This window comes from Toxoplasma gondii, chromosome II, assembly GCF_000006565.2.
Source record: "Toxoplasma gondii ME49 chromosome II, whole genome shotgun sequence".
Classification (NCBI taxonomy): Eukaryota; Apicomplexa; class Conoidasida; order Eucoccidiorida; family Sarcocystidae; genus Toxoplasma; species Toxoplasma gondii.
In genome coordinates, this window is record NC_031469.1 from 181,435 (window position 1) to 200,136 (window position 18,702).

At 50.2% G+C, this 18,702-nt stretch overlaps 3 protein-coding genes across 3 annotated transcripts; 1 reads left to right on the plus strand and 2 right to left on the minus strand.

Moving 5' to 3' along the window:
- The first annotated feature begins 898 nt into the window (after nt 1-898).
- TGME49_221260 (Class-II DAHP synthetase family protein) lies at nt 899-10,096 on the plus strand. Its single transcript, XM_002369915.2, has 14 exons — nt 899-1,842; nt 2,472-2,791; nt 3,327-3,411; nt 3,804-3,831; nt 3,995-4,045; nt 4,796-4,886; nt 5,492-5,711; nt 6,445-6,525; nt 6,852-6,931; nt 7,541-7,660; nt 8,088-8,145; nt 8,622-8,793; nt 9,071-9,215; nt 9,654-10,096. The coding sequence occupies exons 1-14, from the start codon at nt 1,504-1,506 to the stop codon at nt 9,709-9,711; spliced, it is 1,848 nt and encodes a 615-aa protein (XP_002369956.1). The 5' UTR covers nt 899-1,503; the 3' UTR covers nt 9,712-10,096.
- A 751-nt stretch (nt 10,097-10,847) lies between these two features.
- On the minus strand, nt 10,848-13,483 carry TGME49_221265 (hypothetical protein; the record flags this gene model as incomplete). Its single annotated transcript, XM_018779907.1, has 2 exons — nt 10,848-11,145; nt 11,781-13,483. The coding sequence occupies 2 exons, from the start codon at nt 13,481-13,483 to the stop codon at nt 10,848-10,850; spliced, it is 2,001 nt and encodes a 666-aa protein (XP_018638255.1).
- A 493-nt stretch (nt 13,484-13,976) lies between these two features.
- TGME49_221270 (oxidoreductase, 2OG-Fe(II) oxygenase family protein) lies at nt 13,977-18,496 on the minus strand. Its single transcript, XM_002369916.2, has 3 exons — nt 16,450-18,496; nt 15,670-15,898; nt 13,977-15,353 (listed from the first exon to the last, which is right to left on the minus strand). The coding sequence occupies exons 1-3, from the start codon at nt 17,200-17,202 to the stop codon at nt 15,130-15,132; spliced, it is 1,206 nt and encodes a 401-aa protein (XP_002369957.1). The 5' UTR covers nt 17,203-18,496; the 3' UTR covers nt 13,977-15,129.
- Nucleotides 18,497-18,702: the final 206 nt, after the last annotated feature.

Consider the following 18,702-nt stretch of genomic DNA (forward strand, 5'->3'; position numbering starts at 1 on the left):
ACTTCACAGCGATTACCATTTTTTTTCTTGGGAGGCCACACAGCTTGTTGACGACCTGTTTAGTTCTTTAATGCCTTTGTTCGTCGGATCCAAGTTCTGCTGAGCTTTTCGTGGCCACCGTGGTGAGTGTGAATTTGAGGAACCACATAATCAAATCATCCTCAGTTGAGTTGAAAAAATCTCACTGCCACACGCATTGTACGAAGCAAGGAGTCCAAAAGAGTTGAATTGAGGGCTCCACACCGAGCCTCTGTCATACAGACAGCGAAGACCAACAGACAGCGGCTGCGTTATTATGAAAGCTACACTGTATCACTAGAGATAAACTCCGGATATGGATTCATCTTCAGTTGCGGTAACAAGTGTGTTCCAGTAGCAGTCAAACCTCCTTTTTCCTCACGCGCTCAGCGCCTACACTACCAGACACCAGCTGACCGTCACCACATATTGTAAATACAGATTTCTAGGTAACTTGCGTGTAGGTTTTTTTTCTTAGACTCGCCTCCACTTAGCAGCGCGGTGGTTGGGGGTGGGAGGGGGGGCTCTGGTCACGGCGTTAAAACGATTCTCGCTTGCCTCTGATTTAATTACTCTCGGGACCTTCTATTTTTTTGTCCATTGTGCCTTTCACAAGGACGCTTGTCCCCTGTTGACTCACAGGACTGCACAGAAGCCGCAGTGTGACTGCACAGAAGCCGCAGTGTGACTGCACAGAAGCCACAGTGTCACCAGTTCCGAGACAACTATGGTTTTTGCCGGGACCCCTGCTGCGCTGTTTGTCGCGACGTCGTTGTGCGCTGCATGCAGGCCCCGAATTAGTCGATGATGGGCGGTTGTCGTACGCGTTCTTCGCAGAGACACAGACTTCCTCAAAGGACGCGAAAAAAATGGCTTTGAGCGTCCACCGAGGCTTTTCGCTGCCTCCTTTGCGCCTCTAGGAGGCACTCCAGCCTTGATCAAAAGGACTCGACTCTTCCGTAGCTGCCGACATGGTCGGCTGTTACGCGCATGCGCCCGGTTTAATCCGTCTGACAGTGGAGTCTCTCCTTTTCCACTCTGATTTAAACACCCCACAGGACTGAACTGCGGAAGCACTCGTTCGAGGCGGCGGCAGCCGTCTGTCTTTGCTTTGGTCGTTTTTTTTTCTCCTCTCCTGCGCTGGCGAGTTTCCACGGCCTCCCGTGCGACCCGCGCGACTCGCGCGATTCCCCAGAACACACTGCCTCTCTGCCTTCAACTGACATCGAGGTCAACGACTGCGGGAGCTAAGGACGCCCAAGTTTGCCGAGAAAGGATGGAAGTGATGAGGCGACTTGCGGTCGCGAATGGGGAGGTTTTCGTCAAGCCGAGATCCCATCTTCAGGTCTCACCGCTGGTGCCCGGTCCCCAGGGCAGGGCACTGTAAGTCGCGCATCTCTCGTTTCGACGAGGAAAAAAAGTTCGAGTCGCAAAGACTTTCCTCGCCATTTCAAAGGCTTCACCCTCCCCCCAAAAGCTCTGGAAATGCTGGTCTCGAGAGAGGCTGCTGAGCAGCCGATTCAGAGAAGTTGCCGCAAACGCCCTCGCGGTCTAGTGCCGTCTGTACAGCAGGCGCCGCCAACCGACCAAGCCTCCGACGGCGAAGACAAACAGTTCTTTTCTTCAGAACAGACAGTCTGCTCTGGAGTCTCCTCGCGCGGAGGCGACCTGGACTTTGCAGAGCACCCGGAAATCGCGTCAAACAAGAAAACGATGTCGTCTGAAGAGTCCACCGACGAGGAGCAAGGCAATGAAAGATGCGCAGACAGAGAGGAGCACTCCCAAGGAAAACAGGAGATTCCTTGGTCGCCGTCTTCCTGGCGGGTGAGATGAGCATCGGAGAAGGACAGAGAGTTTCAAAAGGCGAAACGCTCGGCACAGTCGCTCGGCCACAGCTACTTTTCCGAGGGTGTGTGTCTTTTCTTTTCGGCGTCTTTGCCTCCTTCTTCATATCCTTGGTTACCAGAACGGAACTCGCAGCCAGACGCTCATCTTCGGACAACGAACCGTCCTAAACAAAGTATCTTGGGAGATCCGGAGACCTGAAGCAAGTCAACTTTGCACACTAAAATGAACAAGAATACGAGACAGACTGCTGGCGCCTGCGACGCCCTAGACTCCAATCCTACTGCGACTTCTCTAACGCGATGTTGAATACCAAGAGCATTTCTTTCAAAGAAAAACAATGGTTTTTATTCGGGAGACGCGTTGACCGATTCGCTATGCAAAAATGATCGTACACATGTGCACCTATTACATCCATACATGTATGCATAAATACACATAAATACATATATAAATATATATATATATATAAACATATATTGACATATATTTAGATTTGTGTAAACACACCAACGTAGACGCATGCATGTTTGTAGAGCCATGACGCACAACCTCAAGGATAGCCTTGGCATGTCCACGTCTTGTTCTCTTTGTCTTTTTTCTTTCAGAGTTTTCCGGCAGCACAGAATCCGTTTGCCGCGGTCCCTGAGGACACCATGGTGTCTGTACAGCAACGCCTGCGGTGTCTGCCTCCCTTGGTGTCAGCTGAGGAAGTCGAAAGCCTTCTCTCTCATCTGAAAGACGTCTACGCTCGGAAGCGCTTCGTGCTGCAAGGTGGAGACTGCGCCGAGGTCTTCGGGGACTGTCGTTCCTGCGTTCTTACAGGAAAAGTTCGTCTGCTTCTTCAGATGAGCGTTGTTCTTCAGCAGGCGACAGGCTGCAAGGTCGTTCGAATCGGGAGAATGGCAGGGCAGTACGGGAAGCCGCGGTGAGCGAAGCACTGGCGCGCGAATTTGCATGCAGACCGAACGGGGGACTTTTCAACTGAAAAAAATCGGGTATACCAATGGAGGCAGACGAAAAGCCAAAGACTTCTTTGCTTTACTGGAACTCGAAGGATCTGTCTCGGGATGGCGGACGGGAGCGACATCCGCTGCCTCCACCTCCTGGATGCACTCTACATGGAAATCAAAATGCGTTGCGTGTAAACAATCTCCTCCCGTCACTCATCGTAGTTCTCTAAAAACAATCCTGCGGGAGCACACATGACCCTCGAATAGCCTTATTAAATACGAGCATACATCCATACATATATATATATATATAGTTGCATAATTACGCATATGAATGTATATATACATATATGCATGTATTTATGTAGGTATATATATATATATATATCACTGTAAATAGACGTATGCCTCCAAATGTTTTTGCGTTTTTGCCGTCACACGCCTTTCTGGGGAGACGTTTGCGTCGTCACATGCGATGCGGAAGAATACGCTTGTTGCCTGTGTTGACAGAAGCCTCTCTCATGAAGTCGTTGACGGTCGAACAGTCATGACGTACCGCGGCGATTCTGTGAACGGGATGGATCCTTCCGAGAGGGTGAGGCACCCCTGCGTGGGAATGTTTTGTGCGGCGTTCGAGGCAGGCAAATAAAACTATTTCTCCTGTGAAAGAGCGGCATTCTTGTGTCTCTTTCTCTCCGTCTCAAGACCTCTCTTTTCTCCTGCTTTTGTCTCTTTTCTCTACTTGACTATCTTCTCTCCGCAAGACTTTTCTCTGTGTCTCCTCCTCTCTTTGAGTCTTCTTATCGTTTACACGTGGTTGCCTCGTCTTTTCCGTAGCGACACAAACAAGTCGTTTTTCTGCTCCTTCTCGCGTCCCCCTCGTCCTTTGAGAGGGAGGTTTTCTCCCGATTTGCATTTCTCTCTGTTTCCTTCCCCCATGTTTATTTCGGTCGCCTCCCTCGGTTGTTCCTCTTCGCTGTCTTTCAGGATCCGCAGCCAGAGCGACTTCTGCAAGGTACGGCGGCGATTCGGGTGCTGCCCTTTTTCTTTTGTCTCTTCTTCCTTCCGGTCGCTGTTCCATCGGAAGTCGAGCCTCAGAAACTGCATGCAGACGCCTTCTCTTCAGGGTCCCGATGTATCGCCGCTTTTTCGTTGTTTCTCTTCCTTCTTACCCTCAGCCTACTTCCACTCTGCCGCGACTCTGAATTTCGTTCGCTCTCTCCTCTCGCGTAAGTCGCAAGGAGCGCCGCCCTCGACTGACACCTGGAAAACCGAAAATCAGACAAGGCAAACTGAGACAAGACTGCGGGGGAGAAACAGGAACAATCGCCTGACGTGGATATCCCTCAACTACGCTTAAACAGCGGCGCTGTTCTTTTTTCACATACCTCCGTAGCGTAATTTAAAGGGAACAGACTAAGAAAAATAGACTTGTGGCAGAGGAACGCTACCTAGTCTTACATGGGAAACATGCACAAAGCTACTATATCTTGTCCTACCTCTCTATATATACGCGCGTCCGTATTTATCTCTGCATCTCTATGCCTCTACCTATCTGCCGTGCTTATCTATCCAAGCATCTTGTCCTCTCTATCTGCCTATATCTATCTGTTCCTATCTATCCATTGATCTGACGGCCTAAGTATACATATATATATATATATATATATATATATATATCTGTATTTATTTATTTGTGTAGCTCCTTTGTCCGCCCCTTCGATGCATATTTTATCTAAACTATGTTTTAGCAGCAAGGTCAAGCGGTTAGTTTTGGCCGTGAGGCCAACGGAGGAAAACGAGATTTCTCTGCGGACCGACGTGGAATAGAAAATTCACCGACGGAGAGGCGAGTACCTCCGATTCTCAGACTACCCACCCGAGGCGAAGACGTTTTTTACATGTTTCCTTTTTTGTCATTTTTATCATTTTCTTTCGTGTTTGTGTCCTTTGGTTCCCCTATCTCTCGGGTGTCGCAGCGAACAGTTCCTTTCTTCGCGCTCCTGCAGGATCCGGAGAGGCAGAGGACAGCCTGTGGGAGCTGTCTGAACAAGTCGCTTCAAGGAGGCGGTGAGTTCTTGGAAAAGAGGCCGAACCACCGGTTCAAAGCTTTTCTCGCTTCGTCATTTTACATTTTTTGTGCACTTCTCTGCCCCTCTGTTCATCACCTTTCTCCTTCGCTTAAAGCAGCTGCTTCTCCCGGCGACGAATCTGCCCATTTCTCCCTCTTCAAATGCCTGCGGATCTGTGCACCTCTCTGCGAATTTATCCATGTACTTGTCGATATGCTTCAACATGTTTCGCCCTCTATACAGAAGTAGGGATATGTATCTTTTCCGTGTATGTTTGTGTGCATTTCTATTTGAATGTATGCATTTGTTTATGTACGTGCTTGTGCCAGGGTTCGGCATTGGTGTCGAGATCAGTGCGCATTTTGGGGACAAGATAGAAACCTTCCCTTGCTTTATCCGCGGTCGGTTTCGCCTTTCGGGATCGTCTCGTCCCTTTTGCTTCTTTGTTCTTTCGCTCTACTAGTGACTGCTTTCTTCATCTTCCTTCTGTCTCTTCGTTGATTCTTCCGCGTTAGCTGTACCTCTCTTTCACTGGAAAAACTTGGTTCTCCTTCGTTTTTATGCGAGACCCATGGCTTTTGTCTTGTCTTTCCCGTCGAACAGGCAGCAATTTCAGAGCCTCCTCAGCGTCCTCAAGGTTTCAGATCGAAGCGCCTCAGAGTCGGCTTCCTCTGTAGTGTCTGCCTCTGCTTCTTCGCCCTCCAGTTCTTCCTCGCCGCCATCTTCTCAGCTGCCTTCTCCTGCTCCTGAGTCTGCCTGCCCATGTCCCGCTCCTCCCTCTTCTTACCCCACATTTTTGTCTCTCTTGGAGTCTTCAGACACGGTGAGTTCAGCTTCCGTTCGAGGGCGCCTTCATGCTTTCCTACGGACTTTCGAGCTTTCCGAACGCACATTTCCGCGGTTCTGAGGCTTAGGTCTGACATCTGGCGGACGTCACACTGTGTCTTGACAAACGTAGAGGGAAAAACGTTCGTCGTTTTGTGTTCTGATCGAGCACAGCGTAAGACGAATCTCTGAGAGGCGAGCTGCGTCGTCTTTCGTACGAGACCCGAACGCGTCGAGGTGGAGAGCGCTTGCGAATTTGCCGTCAAAACGCTTCAAATTTGTCTTCCCTCTGAAACATCAAGACAGTGAAAGGACAAACTGAAACTTGCACTTCCTCGATATGCAGTGGAGAAGCAACATGGGGCGGACGGGGGAATGCACTCGGTGTCGTCGTTGGTTTTCAAACCAAAACATCACATAGTCGAGGAAAAAAAGAACTGGGAGGGAAGATATGTTTTCTCTTGCTCTCCTCCCTCACAAGTCTTTCTGCATGTAAGCCAGCGTGCACTTAAACATTCGTTTGTTTGCATGCAGAGACGTAGTTGCACTTGTACTCACATATGACTGTGTATCTCTCTGCGCATCTAGAGTGATCTACAGAGAAGAACGTAGCGATTTTTATGTACGTGTAGTTCACGTGGTTACTCTGTAGAGAGAGTCGTTGCTGCACGAGCGATGGGCATACACTGGACAGCGCTTCCTTTCGGTGTCTGCTTTTTTTGTGTCTTCAGAACTCACTGGGATGCTTTTCGTCTCACGAGGCTTTCCTGCTTCCTTATGAGGAAGCGATGACGCGAGAGTATAACGGGAAGGCAAGTCGTTTCTCCCTGTTTTCTTTTCTCTCTTTCCTTCTGCTCTTGCTTTTGTCTTTCGGTGCTTGTCTCACTCCTTTTGGTCTCCTTGCCTCCCGGTGCTTCCTGAGGAAGCAGTCGTGTCTTGAAGGATTTGAAGCGGGCGCTGATAGGAGGTTTCTCGATGAGGTAGGTTAAATTCGTCGTGAAACGAGGGATTTCAAATGCTTTGCTATTTTTAAGCGGTTTCTTCACTGTAACTTTCGACAACCTGAGATTCCCTGTGCCTCGCGCTCTGGCTTCTCCAGCGCCAGTGAGTTCTTTCTAGTCTTGTGACTTTTCTTCAGTTTTACGACACAAGCGGGCACTTCCTCTGGGTCGGAGACCGAACCCGCCAACTCGATCACGCACATATCCAGTTTTGCCAGTAGGTCTGCTTCAGAAAAGGAAGACAAACAGAAGACACCGACGGAGCGTCTGTGCGCACTGCAGAACTGTTCATTTCCACTTTCACGCAGCGGTTCTTGAGGCGCGTCTTCTGTCTCGCATACACGGCGAAATTCGAGAAAAGTGCCTTCTTGCTCCGTTCTCGGTTGCATTCTTAAAGTTCCCGAAGTTTTGGGACTGAAAGGTCCTGTTCCGCCCCTGGGGGTAACTGGCCACCTAAAGAGTTTAGTATTCTTGCAGCGACGTTAGACTTCAGTTCTTCCTGTTACAGCGAGGCCCGGAAGGACCTTCTTTGATGTTTTTTGTCCGCTATTTTTTTTCGGCGTTTTTGTGCGGCGGAGTAAATCTCCTTCCTTCTCTCCTGCCGTGTTACAGTCGCATTCCGCTACTGTTTCGGCAAACGTCGTCGCTCCGTTCACCCTACATAGCTTTTTTTGAGCTCATTGGTCGACCACGCTTTCAGCGAGGGCGCGAATGTGGCGAACAGTCGACTGAACTGTAGAGTTGCAGGCAGGTGCACCGCGATGGGCACTGTCGCTCAGAAGTCTTTCACGGCGTCTTCCTCACTTGTCTCGGAGTTTACCTTCAGAGGCATCCGGAACCCCATCGGCGTCAAGGTGGGCCCCACAGCGAAGCCTGAGGAAATTGTCGAGATTTGTCGGACTTTGAATCCGGATAACATTCCAGGGAAGGTTGTGCTCATCACCAGGTGAGTCTGAGACGTAGACGTTAGCTGTGCAAGTGCGATACACTTTTGTGGTCTCTTTCTTCCTACGGAATACACAGGTGGGCGTCGAGTTGTCCGGGAACCTTGGCTAGCTCCAACTGGTGACGACTGCGACCACGACTTACGTCATCGCTAAAAAGAATCAAGCAAAACTTCGAGGCAAAATGTGATTTCCCTTGTGCCCGAGGGACAGATCCCGAGTCGCGCGGGCGAGGCTTCTGTCTCCGCGGGGTTGTCGCCGTGTCAGTCGCTCGCACAGCTCCGGGTCTGTTCTCTCAAGAGAGAAACTGCTGAAAACAGGATCTGTGGCTCACAGGGCCGGGAACACTGTGTGGAGACGAGCGTTTCGCTGTTCTGCGGCCAGAAGTCAAAAGCAAGGAGAGAAATCTTCTCGGTGGTTTCTGCACAGACTCGGCGCCGCTCGAGCTTCCAGACTCCTTCCTCTGGTGATCAAAGCAACCCAGGCGGTAAGACAGAAACGACTGGGAGGAGGAGTGCCTTAGTTTCAGTTGTTTCTTTTTTCTCTTTAGCAATGGGGGTTTTAGGTCACCGAGAGAAGCAGACATCCAGATACACCCTGTAGCCTCAACATGTCGAACAAAACGCGGGGGCTAACTGAAGGGTGCGTCGTCAGCCCAGACCCTTATAGAGTCTCGCCGGCAGATGTGGGGAGCACACAATTAACTGACTGGGACTGGAAAAGTCGAGGCTGCGTTATATTTTCCAGAAACGAGTTCGGTTCAGACTCTCGCCACAGAGACTTAAGCTGAATTCATCAACATTCTTAAGACTGATCGCATTCTGTGTTCATTTTGCTGAACGCGTTGAGTGCGTCTCCTTTCCTGCATGCACAAAAAACAAGTATGTGTCGTCTGGGTCTGCTGAGGGAGATCTGCCTCATTCGTCAGTTTGTGTCCATACTGAAAACTGCGTTTGTTTCCAGGCCGGAGTGCGAGCTGTGTGGCTGTGCGATCCAATGCACGGAAATACTCAAGTTACACCAGAGGGGAAGAAAAGGCGATGTTTCACAGATATGCTGAAGGAGGTTCTCGTCACGTTCGACGCCCATTTACAGTGTCAGTCGCATCTTGGCGGAGTGCATTTGGAGCTGACTGGTGAGTCTCTTTGGTTTGCTTCGTCCTGTTTCGACCCCGACTTCGTCGGCTTCCTCAGGAAGTGGGGCGAAAAGGAAAGTGGAGCGATTTTGAAGGAGAGAGAAAGATGGAATCATGAGGAGCAAACACAGGGAAGGCGCGAGAGAATCTGGGGAACTCTCCGGATGGTTGCTGCCCGAGAGGCAGGTCGACGTTTACCTGAGCGTCAGCACAGGCAAAGAAAGATGAAGTCGACTTTGCGTGTCTCACGGAAATGCGCGAATTCTGTTTTTTTTAGGAGAACATGTCTTTGAATGCATCGAAGGATCTGAGAGCCACGGAGGTGCCGGTGAAGAGACTTTCGAGGCTTTCTGTGATCCTCGGCTCAACTACACGCAAGCTCTTGAGATGGCCTTTGAATTTGCACAACACATACAAAGCAAGTGAGGAGTGGTGAACAGACAAAGCACACACAGACAATGAAAAACGTGTCTTGGCAAACCCGGGAAGTTTCAAGGTACCAGATCTTATCTGCGGTGGCATTACATACGCCACAGCTATAAGGAAGGTGGAGGGGTTTACGGGGGAAGGGGGCAAGATATCTGGGACTGTATTAAAGGCGTGGCTTGGCTGTTGTGCTTCACAGGTTTCAGACGGTTTTAGATCGGCACAGTGTTTCCTGTTTTGTGTTTGAGGGCCCGGGGGTACAACAAAGGTTGCCCACGGGTTTTCTGTTCATTTTGCGTTCCGGAAGTCGTTTGACACAGTTTTTTCTGTCTCACGTTGGTTGCCTGAATCGCTTTCTCTTAGCTATGTGATCTAGACGAGCAGCATTGTACTGTGTGATGTTTGGTCATTTTTTACTCCGATATGTGCTCTAGGTCAAGTCAAACGGAGGTCCTCGACAGGAGTGCGAGGGTCGGTCGAGATGCGAACTGAGGTTTAGGCGGACCCAAGGGGCAGACCTGTCCCGTTGGCGAGACATGAAGGACGACGAAGCGTCGTAAATTCTCAGATTTCAGTGTCCGAAAGAAACACTGAGTGTCTTCACTGAGAGGTGTATCGCTTTGCTTGTTGTTAAACTCCGCAGTGATCGTCCACATGGATGTCGCTCCCTTTGCTCTTGCTCTAGCAGAACAGCCGTGTCATTTGCAATCGCGGAACTCTGCAGCAATCCCGCTTCTTGGCATTCTTGTTTTGGTTTTGTAGTTTTGTGTGCCAAGAACCCGGGAAACGTTTTCGTGTCCTTGCGTGTGGCACTATCTTGTTTCCGAAAGGCCGAACCATTTTGTGATATAGAGGAGACTGGATCGGTTCCAAGGCCTGTCTATACAATTATACCGCTTCTGGTCTCCTTTCGACAGAAGCGAGAGAAAAAATATTTTCCAGGTGATTTCCACTTTGCCACTATTGTTGCCTAGTGGATGCTATGGCTGCGGTCGACTGCGCACACAGCTTCCGTGGCCCATATGGCCAGCTGGAACCACCGGAAAAGACCCTCGTGTAGTGTTGGCAATAGCCGTACGATACGCGTGTCGCAGCCTTGTAGTTTGCTGGTGTACTGCAGTCACACGCAGTCTACGCAGGCCTGCACCTGGTGTTGAAAAGCGGCGTGGATCGGACAGGCTAGACACATGCGATTAGCCGGCGCACAACGCAGTTCAACATGCGTAGGTGCTATACCGCGGCGAGTACTTTCGCCTTCAAGCTTCGGAGGGAACGCCCATGCGGATGACGGGCTCTATAAAAAATGGTACCTTGTTTCTCAACACTGTAGCTATATTCTGGACAATACCGCATCCAGGGCACTCGAGGCGCCAGCTGGGAGAAAGAAATTGTGTCTTTCACTGCACTCTCTTCTCTTGAGCGTCTGTGCTGGAATCCCTAAGAATCTTACGCTACCCACACAATACTGAAGCCAAATTTTAAATGCCACAAAACTTTCCTCAAAGACAAACTACCGGACTGGGATTCTATATTCAAACGAGATCGATATGGCTTTCATTGGGGAGATGAGTTTCAAGACGGGCCATCGACCGTCAGACTTGAAGAGCACGACAGCAACGTATCCTCCATCAGGTCGGAAGAGAGTTATCCGGGACATGATGCTCTCCAGAAAGGAGGCGTAAGGCAAACATCCGTAGTTGCTGCAACTGCAGCGCTAAACCGCCCTCTTTGAGGAATCGTGCCGCATCGAGCAGGGCGTGCTTAGTAGCAAGGACCCCGGCCATATCGACTTTCGGAAAATGTAAAAGGTTTGAAGAAAAGGATGCCAGCGCTGTTTGAATTGCTGTCCACCTTCCAGTAGAAATCACCAACCGGCGACAGAGGAGCGCACCGGTAGTAAACGCACAGAGAGAAACGATCGCCAAACTGAGGAAACAGGACAAACACAATCAACACGTTGCTGCACATTTCATCTAGTGACAGGTTAACTGAAGTGGACAAACTCCCACACTGTTTATCCGCCCATCCGCGCCAAAATAAACAGATCTTCGAGAAAAGAAGGTGGGGGTTCGTGGGACATGCATATTCAAATGATTGCCTGCCTGTTTAAACTCTGAACTGACCGAGTATTCCAATTTTGGAATCGTCATAACCAGAGAACACAATAAGTTCCGTGAGCTTCTTGCGGGTATGCATAAGCATGCGTGTTCACATCGCAGATTCATCCTCAACTCTATCAACAGGCACATTCTGGAAACCTACACAACTCGACAGTCTGTGTAGTTTCATGCCGCGTGTCGCCACCTCAGCAATTTCGGGAGGCTGCGACACATGTTCTAAAGAGGATGAACGCTGCCCTTTTTTATGTCACGTATGATCTTTCAAGCGGCTATCACGAGAAAAGGATGAAATGTGCTGTTTGCTGAGCTCTTCCAACTGATGGTTGCAGCTGCACTGTGCACAGTCCCCTAATAAAGCAAATAGTTTATTGGCTTTGCTTTGCCCACGAAACTCAACAGCACGTAGGCTGCCTCAGGTTCTATCATGCCAGCAAAGCGTACCTTAGTTTTCTGTAGGGATGGGCAGTCAGATTCGATTGCAATGTATCCATATCCTCGGTACTAGATTGCAGACCTTTCGAACCCGCCAGCTTTTTCGGAGTAATGGTCGCGACGTTGTTGGTTTCCCGCATGTCGGAAAGGCTTTCTTCGAGCTCCATTGGAAGGGCGCATTCAAATGTGCAGAGGGGAAGTCCCGGTTCCTCTGTCGGTTCACGGGTGTCACATCGAGGTTCTTGAGTTGGTTTCTCTACATGTTCTAACCTTGCGTCAATGTCGTAGAAACTAAGAGCTGTACCGTGGAAGAAGACACGCCTGCACGGCCCATTCCTTCCTGTTTGAGCTAAAACTGCTTGGACGAACGGATCGTCGAATGTCAAGAAACGGTGAAGCCCGCTTTTAGGCAGGTCGCCAGATGCACCTCCTAGAATAAAAGTGCAGTCTAACGAAACATGAGACCATGTCTCTGTACCCGAAAACGGATGCTCGCACCCAGCTTCTTGGCGTAGTCCAGAACTCTCGCTCGCTCCGCCGTTCTTCGTCTTTTTGGAGCAGGAAATATTCACACACATATTCTCTGGAGCCGCTTCCATCGTGCCAAGAGCTTCTCTGTTCGTGACAAGAAGACTAGGAGAGTTGGCGTCGGCAGAGAGAAGAGGTATGCGGGCGATCTGTCCCAGCTCGCTTGCCGCTGCCTTGACTACGCATTGAAAGGTGCCATGAAACTTTCCAACCTCAAGTTGCTTTTTGAGTGAAGTGTAGGAGTTGAACGTCTTCGCTACCACAAGGAAGCCGGACCATTCCGTTTCGAGGGGAAACAGGACTCCGTAGTTGATGTGATTGTTGTAGATCGCACTCGACCTTGTAACAGGGAAATGTTTCTGCAGGTACGCGATCACCGAGCCGAGTGTTGGCGCAGTTCCACCCTTTGCGCCACTTTCAGCGTACCCCTTCATTTCTGTTTCTGCCGCGCAACTCCAAAATGGAGGCTTGTATATAACCCAGTATGAGAAGGAGTCACGGACAATCACTGGACAAGGGGGACCGTCTGCGTCTACCATAGGATTCTTCTCGGTTTCCCGGCGATCGCCAACTGCGGAGTTGACTCCTCTCCCTGCAGATTTGACGTCTTTCTGAATCGGGCTGCAGGCGACGCACTCGCCTCGTAGTGCTGTCTCTAGACAGGTAATGTCAGCATCACAGCATTCTGGTTCTCTATCCGGCATTGTCTCACAGTGAACCGAAAAGGCAGCAGGAGTTCGATGCGCTCTGCTATTTTTCAAGACTAGCGGGTTATTTAATGCCATCGCTGAAGCTCGCGATGCAGTTAGCACCGATGAAAAGTGCCTCTGGCCCACTTTGTTAGAGGTTGGCATTGTTGAAGGAGTGAAATGATCAACGAAGCTTTCTGAAGGAAATGCATCGTTGTGAGTAGAGCAATCGACTGGCGTTTGACCACATGAGCCAAGGCCACCCTTTTCCGTAGACTGCACACCCCTGGCCGGTTCTAGCAACAACAGGTTTCCTCTTCGAGTTGACCTGTCCTCATTTTGTGGCGGACAGCCCCCACCGACACTTCCAATTGTTGACAGGGTTGGGGGAGCAAGAGACAGCCCAGTGTCTAGAGGACTGTATGCAGCGATGTCGGCATTCTCCGACTGCCCATGTGGCTCACTCGCCATCTCAGTCACTCCTGTTCCCTTCATGGCACTGCTTATTCGCTCGCTTCCAACATACACGATTACGTCTGAAACCGCACAGGGACAAGGCGAAGCAGATTCACGTTGAACAGTGATTATGCTCAGTTTATCGCGTTCCACTTGCCGATGAAGACAGAGGGGCGAGACGAACACGACCGACCTGTGTCGCCCTCTGTATGCTGCGCGCTTCTCCCTACGATGGTGTCCAGTCGGCGGGGGAAGGAACACAATGTCGGGTAACAGAGGTTACCAAGCAACTCTTCATCTTGATAAGTGTTTCATCCGAAACGAGGTTGTTCAAAGCACAACAATCGGAACAAGAAGTAAGTTCAACAGGTGAGCTTGAATTTCTCGTTGTTCGCTGCTCAGGTGGACAGCGTTCTACTGTTCTGTCTTCTTGAAGCCAGTAGTCAGAAGCGTTTGTGACATGTGGTCAAAGCGTCAAGGGACGTTGGCGGAGTCAACTTCGGGGTACCTCTGTACACCTGGCAACATAATCGCTGCTCTCTGTCTTCTTAAAGCATTCTGCGTTTCTAAAACGAATCGAGACACGAATGGTGCGGGCCCCCACACGGAGGTAGACGAGACATCGCGTCTGTGTGACCCACGGAACAGCTTGCAAACGCAGCAGTCAAAGGGAACTGTAAGCGAGAGAGAGGCTTCAGCTCACTCGAAAAAGACAATAAACGCGTGTCTTACTCATAGTGATGCTGACATGAACTAATGTTTTTACGTGATACGAAACACGGAACTAACCAGATGATCTAAACGAAAAGACTTTGTTTTGCCGGCAGAGCAGATTAGTGAACCTTCCCGAAAAGCCCTTCTTTAGAAAAAATGTTGTATTACCCTGAAACAACCCCTGGGTCTTCCTTGGGACACAGCACACCTATTCTGGCGACCAACGCAACTTCGAGCAACAAGTTCACCCGCCCTAGTTACCGGTGGCAGGACTTAGTCACGTGAGTACAGTGCAACATGGACTGTGAGCTTCTGCTTTAAAATACTTTCCATCTTGACGAAGATATCCCGGATCTTTTTCTTCGGGAAGGATGATAACATTCGATGGGTTATAAGCTGATCAGTTAATATTCTGATCCAGCACACATTTGTGTTAGACGGCACCGCAACGTGAGAGAAGCGCAAGAGCAACGACTGAAATGTCCACGCGATTCAAGTTGCAGTACAATGCCCCAGTAACTTGTCCAGCAATTCCGTACGATGTATAAGCCTTACGAACACACGCTCTAAATTGTACCAGCTTCTCCTGGAAGCTATTTGTCCACGAGTCAGGCTGCGTGCCATCCGAGCCCTCGCGTCGTTTTTTATATGTGCAGGCGAGAGTAATGGCAAACAACTCAGGAGGACTCACAGTGGTTTACAAAGGCACTGCGTAGCCGTTGCATACATGAGATAGGAGAAATAGGGGGAAAGTTAGTCTGTATGTCTAAGTTCCCGCGTAGCTGGAGGAATCCGCACAATCTCAGACAGCATTTGCAAAAAATCTGTTACCCCGCTAGCACCTGGCAAAACACACAGCGGGTTCTGTAAATGAAGATAAAAAATACCATGTCTACCGTTCATGGCACACTAAAGGGAAGGTAAAACAGCTACGCTGAGCGGCGGGTGAGTCTCTTGGGTGAAAGCTTCGGTTAATTTGCGATAGACCGAAGATCGTTGCGAATTGGGTCTTTATTAAAAAAACAGTTGACAACGAACTTGACACCTTTTTCTGGGGGCAAGCCCGCATGAATGAGACGGGGGTCTATCTCATTTGTTCCTGGATACGAGTTGTTCCAGAGGACGCCTGCACCCTTCATGGGAGCGACACGGAATCCCAGATTTTCGAAACTCGTTTCCCCGCCGGCTTCGACGTCTGAAGCACAGATCACACAAAACAGTAACACACGTTATGCGAAAATAATTGTACGCTGGCTGCAGGAAGTTTTCGAGGAAGCAAGGGATCCATTTTCACTGTATTTCCAGTTGAAGTAAGAAAATCGTGCACATTTACATGTCAACTGTCTCGCATAAGCGACAGTCTCACTGCCAAGCTGCAGTGGCCTCTTTCCCCCCATCCCACCCACTTCACCATCAGACTCCATTGAGTCCTTCATAGTACAACAGATCCCATATCGCCACACAAACTTACTCTTCTGTTTACTAGCAGGAGGCCAAGAAAGTCTACTTACCATTTAGATACAGAAGTATCGTTTTCGGTCGGAAGCCTCCGTCTGAATGCAGTTTGAAGTACTGACCTTCCTCGTACCGGACAACGACCAAGGGCTCAAGATGTTCCACAGGCATGCCGGCGAACGCTGAGACGATTCGCTCAATATTCTCTACGATCTCGGTCTCAGCAATGGCAAGAGGAACAGACCAACTGGTTCTTGATGGACTCTTTGATGACGTGTAGTCGCGCTGAAGCACACAGCAGGACAATACCCAAAGACATCGTCTTTCAGCCTAGCAGCTCATGTTATACGCTTCACCCTGAGGGCAGTGAACCCGTCCAAGCGTGCTACTCTTCCGCTCATGCATTTGTACGTCAGAAGTGATGACCGCTTGAGGAACACATCTGGAGCAGTTACACAATTTTGTTATCGGCTGTATCATGGCTTTCGGTGATTTTCCATAACGCGCTCTGTTTTACCACGTAATGCATCGCGTTCCTCCTTTCCCCCCGTTTAGCCGCGGAATCTTTCGCTGGGATTTTTTGCCAGCGTTCCACTTAACAATAATTTGGAACAGATGGTCACGTCAAACAGCGACGCACTATCGTCGGCGATTGATACTGGAGTGCAGTATTTAAGCTTGATTCTGAGCATTCAGAGGTCGTCCACTCTAGCAGCATTTCCAGATCGATTCACTGACGCTCCGCATCTGCATCGACTACGACCTCGTTTAGAAAGTGAAGACGCAGCTGAGCACGGCGAAGCCGAACACGAAGACGATAGGTGAGGTCCACCTACTGGTTCTGCGGTGGCGTATCCTGTACTCGTTTTGCTGCGTTCCCAGCGCCCTTCACAGAGTTGTAGTAGACGCTCGCAGTCACTGTCTGTTAGCAATTCGGGAATGAGAAACACTTCTGGATTTTCGTGAATTGCAAGAATTTGGATTACGCGTTCCTCCGGTTGCCCAGTGCGGGTGTTGCGATAAATAATTTGTCTGCATCCATGTAGCTTGCCCTTTGAATGCAATATGGGCGGGTTGTCATGGACAGGGTGCAAGGGGAATTTTCCCTGAGCCGTGCCAAAACTAGCGGCGGTGTCATCTATTGCGAGAACCCTCTGAGGTTGCTCGGGATAGTCTAACTTAAGGGTACTTTGCAGTCCACCAACATCCAGAGGGCTGCTGAGCGCACTGTCACTGTCACTCGAGGATGCTGTGACCGGGGAGAATTTTTTTGGAAAGTCATGGCGGGCGTACGATCTTGTCGCTGTCACCTGACAAGTTCCTTCCCGTTGCACCTCGTGCGTGGCAGGAGCCGCCACGTCACAAACTGCAGGACTCGACGGACCAAGCCAGGAAAACCAGCCTCCTGAAGACGGGGCGGCAAAATGTCTCAGTGGAAAGTTTTGTAACATGCATGCTTTTTGATAGAGGGAGTGTGGTAGTCCGAGGGCGAGCAGAGAAACCGACGGGTTGGAGTTAGGGAAACTTTGGCCACTTTCAAGTCGGCCATCCCTGTGAAATGCCGAGTTCGCGCGGAAAAAGGCATTCATTGCGAACCCTTTCCCGAAGAGAAGAGAGACGGAAAAGGCGGACGAGTTGAGTCGACAAGAGCCGGACTTCAACTGTGTGTTTAACCCGCACAAGTCGGCGGGACCCTCCGTCCGCCAACCAGCGCTTGCCGTCACTGCCCCACCGTTGTCGGTGGGAATTCAGGAACGCGTGCAGCAACCTAAATAACGCCTTTGATTCTGTGGAAAAGGAGTCACCAGATTGCGGCGTTTATGATGCACGGACAGCTACGCACTTTCTATAAACTACGGGGAGAAACGAACAGAGAGCCGTGTCAAGCCACGGCCGCCACACGGCTCAACGAGCCATTGCCTGGGGTCGCCTCTTTTCACGAGAAAGTGCCGCGGTAGAACACAGAACTGGACGATTTCTTGGGTCACGTGAGAGACGAAATAGAGGGACGAGGCTTGAGCAAGCATGAGGAGAACAGACCTGTTTTCGCTAGGGAGCTGGCAAGGAGATGCAGAACCCGTGCAAACTAGGAAGTCACCACGGTCCACGGTGAGTGGGGAAGATGCCACACATGAGTGGGCGCGCCGACGATGTCAGCCCTCGCTCTCAAGCTCACCTTGGAGTGCCCCCTTCCTGCAGCTGGCAAACTGTCGCTGGTTGAGATATACTAAAAAGCATGGCGCCGAGCCGTCTCTCTGTTTCAAGACGTCGAGTGGGTCTTGGCAAGAAAGGGGCTCCCTCGTTGATGTTCATGGTTCTCGTTTCTACGCTGCGAATAAGCTGGCACTGGAGCTGGGGCAAAAGGCGTGGTTTCACCCGAGCAAGACTCTTGAAAGGGGCGTTTCTTGGGTAGAAGCGCAGGTTTTCGTTCGCCCACCCGGTGATGGAGCGGAAGCCAAGAGCCAGTGTTGACGGGAAGAGGCTCTCAGTTTTTTCGTGCGGCTCGGTGCCTCGTTCGTCAGTGTTATTTATTCATAGGTCCTGACTGCCAGAATGCCGATCCGCTTTCAGTAAGCTTGGTGAAGAACAGCAGCACGCGGAAGTCAACCGTCCGATGGTGGGCTGAGGCCAACTGGTATGTGACCCCTGTTGTAGCTTTCCAGGAAGCAGTGATTTTTTTCAAATGCTTGCATCAGACGTGACGAACTCTTGTATTCCTTGCAACGTGTGCCCAAGAGAAGTTAAACTGCTTTGGTGAGCGGGACCGTGTTTTCCCTGCAGGACACGTGGTGCGCTAGAAACAGCAAGTGTCTTCCAAGGCTCAATCCAATTCATTGAACTCATAAAAAACGTAGACAGTCGCAGAAGACTTTGTTCCCGGTGCCGTCCTGTTTCCTGGGTGCTACCCTCGCAAACCCGTCCTGGTGAGCAGGACTATTTTTTCCCTGCAGGACAGAAAATGATTGGCGTCAACCTTGCTCCACAGATTGGTTGAAGAAAAACATGAGCGCTGTAGTGGAACAAGTTTTGCGACCGAAGTCTTTTTTGACAGTTCAGAGACGCCCAGGTGCCACGAAAGAGACATTGGA

What these genes read in the sequence shown, in the direction of transcription:
- TGME49_221270 (XM_002369916.2), bottom strand. Translation starts at nt 17,202, where the DNA reads ATGAATGCCTTTTTCCGCGCGAACTCGGCATTTCACAGGGATGGCCGA. An exon ending in GATACGCCACCGCAGAACCA is followed by an intron (nt 15,899 to 16,449) that starts GTAGGTGGACCT and finishes TGTGTGCTTCAG; the next exon opens with CGCGACTACACGTCATCAAA. An exon ending in GATACTTCTGTATCTAAATG is followed by an intron (nt 15,354 to 15,669) that starts GTAAGTAGACTT and finishes TCTGTGCTTCAG; the next exon opens with ACGTCGAAGCCGGCGGGGAA.
- TGME49_221260 (XM_002369915.2), top strand. Translation starts at nt 1,504, where the DNA reads ATGCTGGTCTCGAGAGAGGCTGCTGAGCAGCCGATTCAGAGAAGTTGC. An exon ending in GCACATATCCAGTTTTGCCA is followed by an intron (nt 6,932 to 7,540) that starts GTAGGTCTGCTT and finishes GTTTACCTTCAG; the next exon opens with AGGCATCCGGAACCCCATCG. An exon ending in AAGGTTGTGCTCATCACCAG is followed by an intron (nt 7,661 to 8,087) that starts GTGAGTCTGAGA and finishes GTTTCTGCACAG; the next exon opens with ACTCGGCGCCGCTCGAGCTT.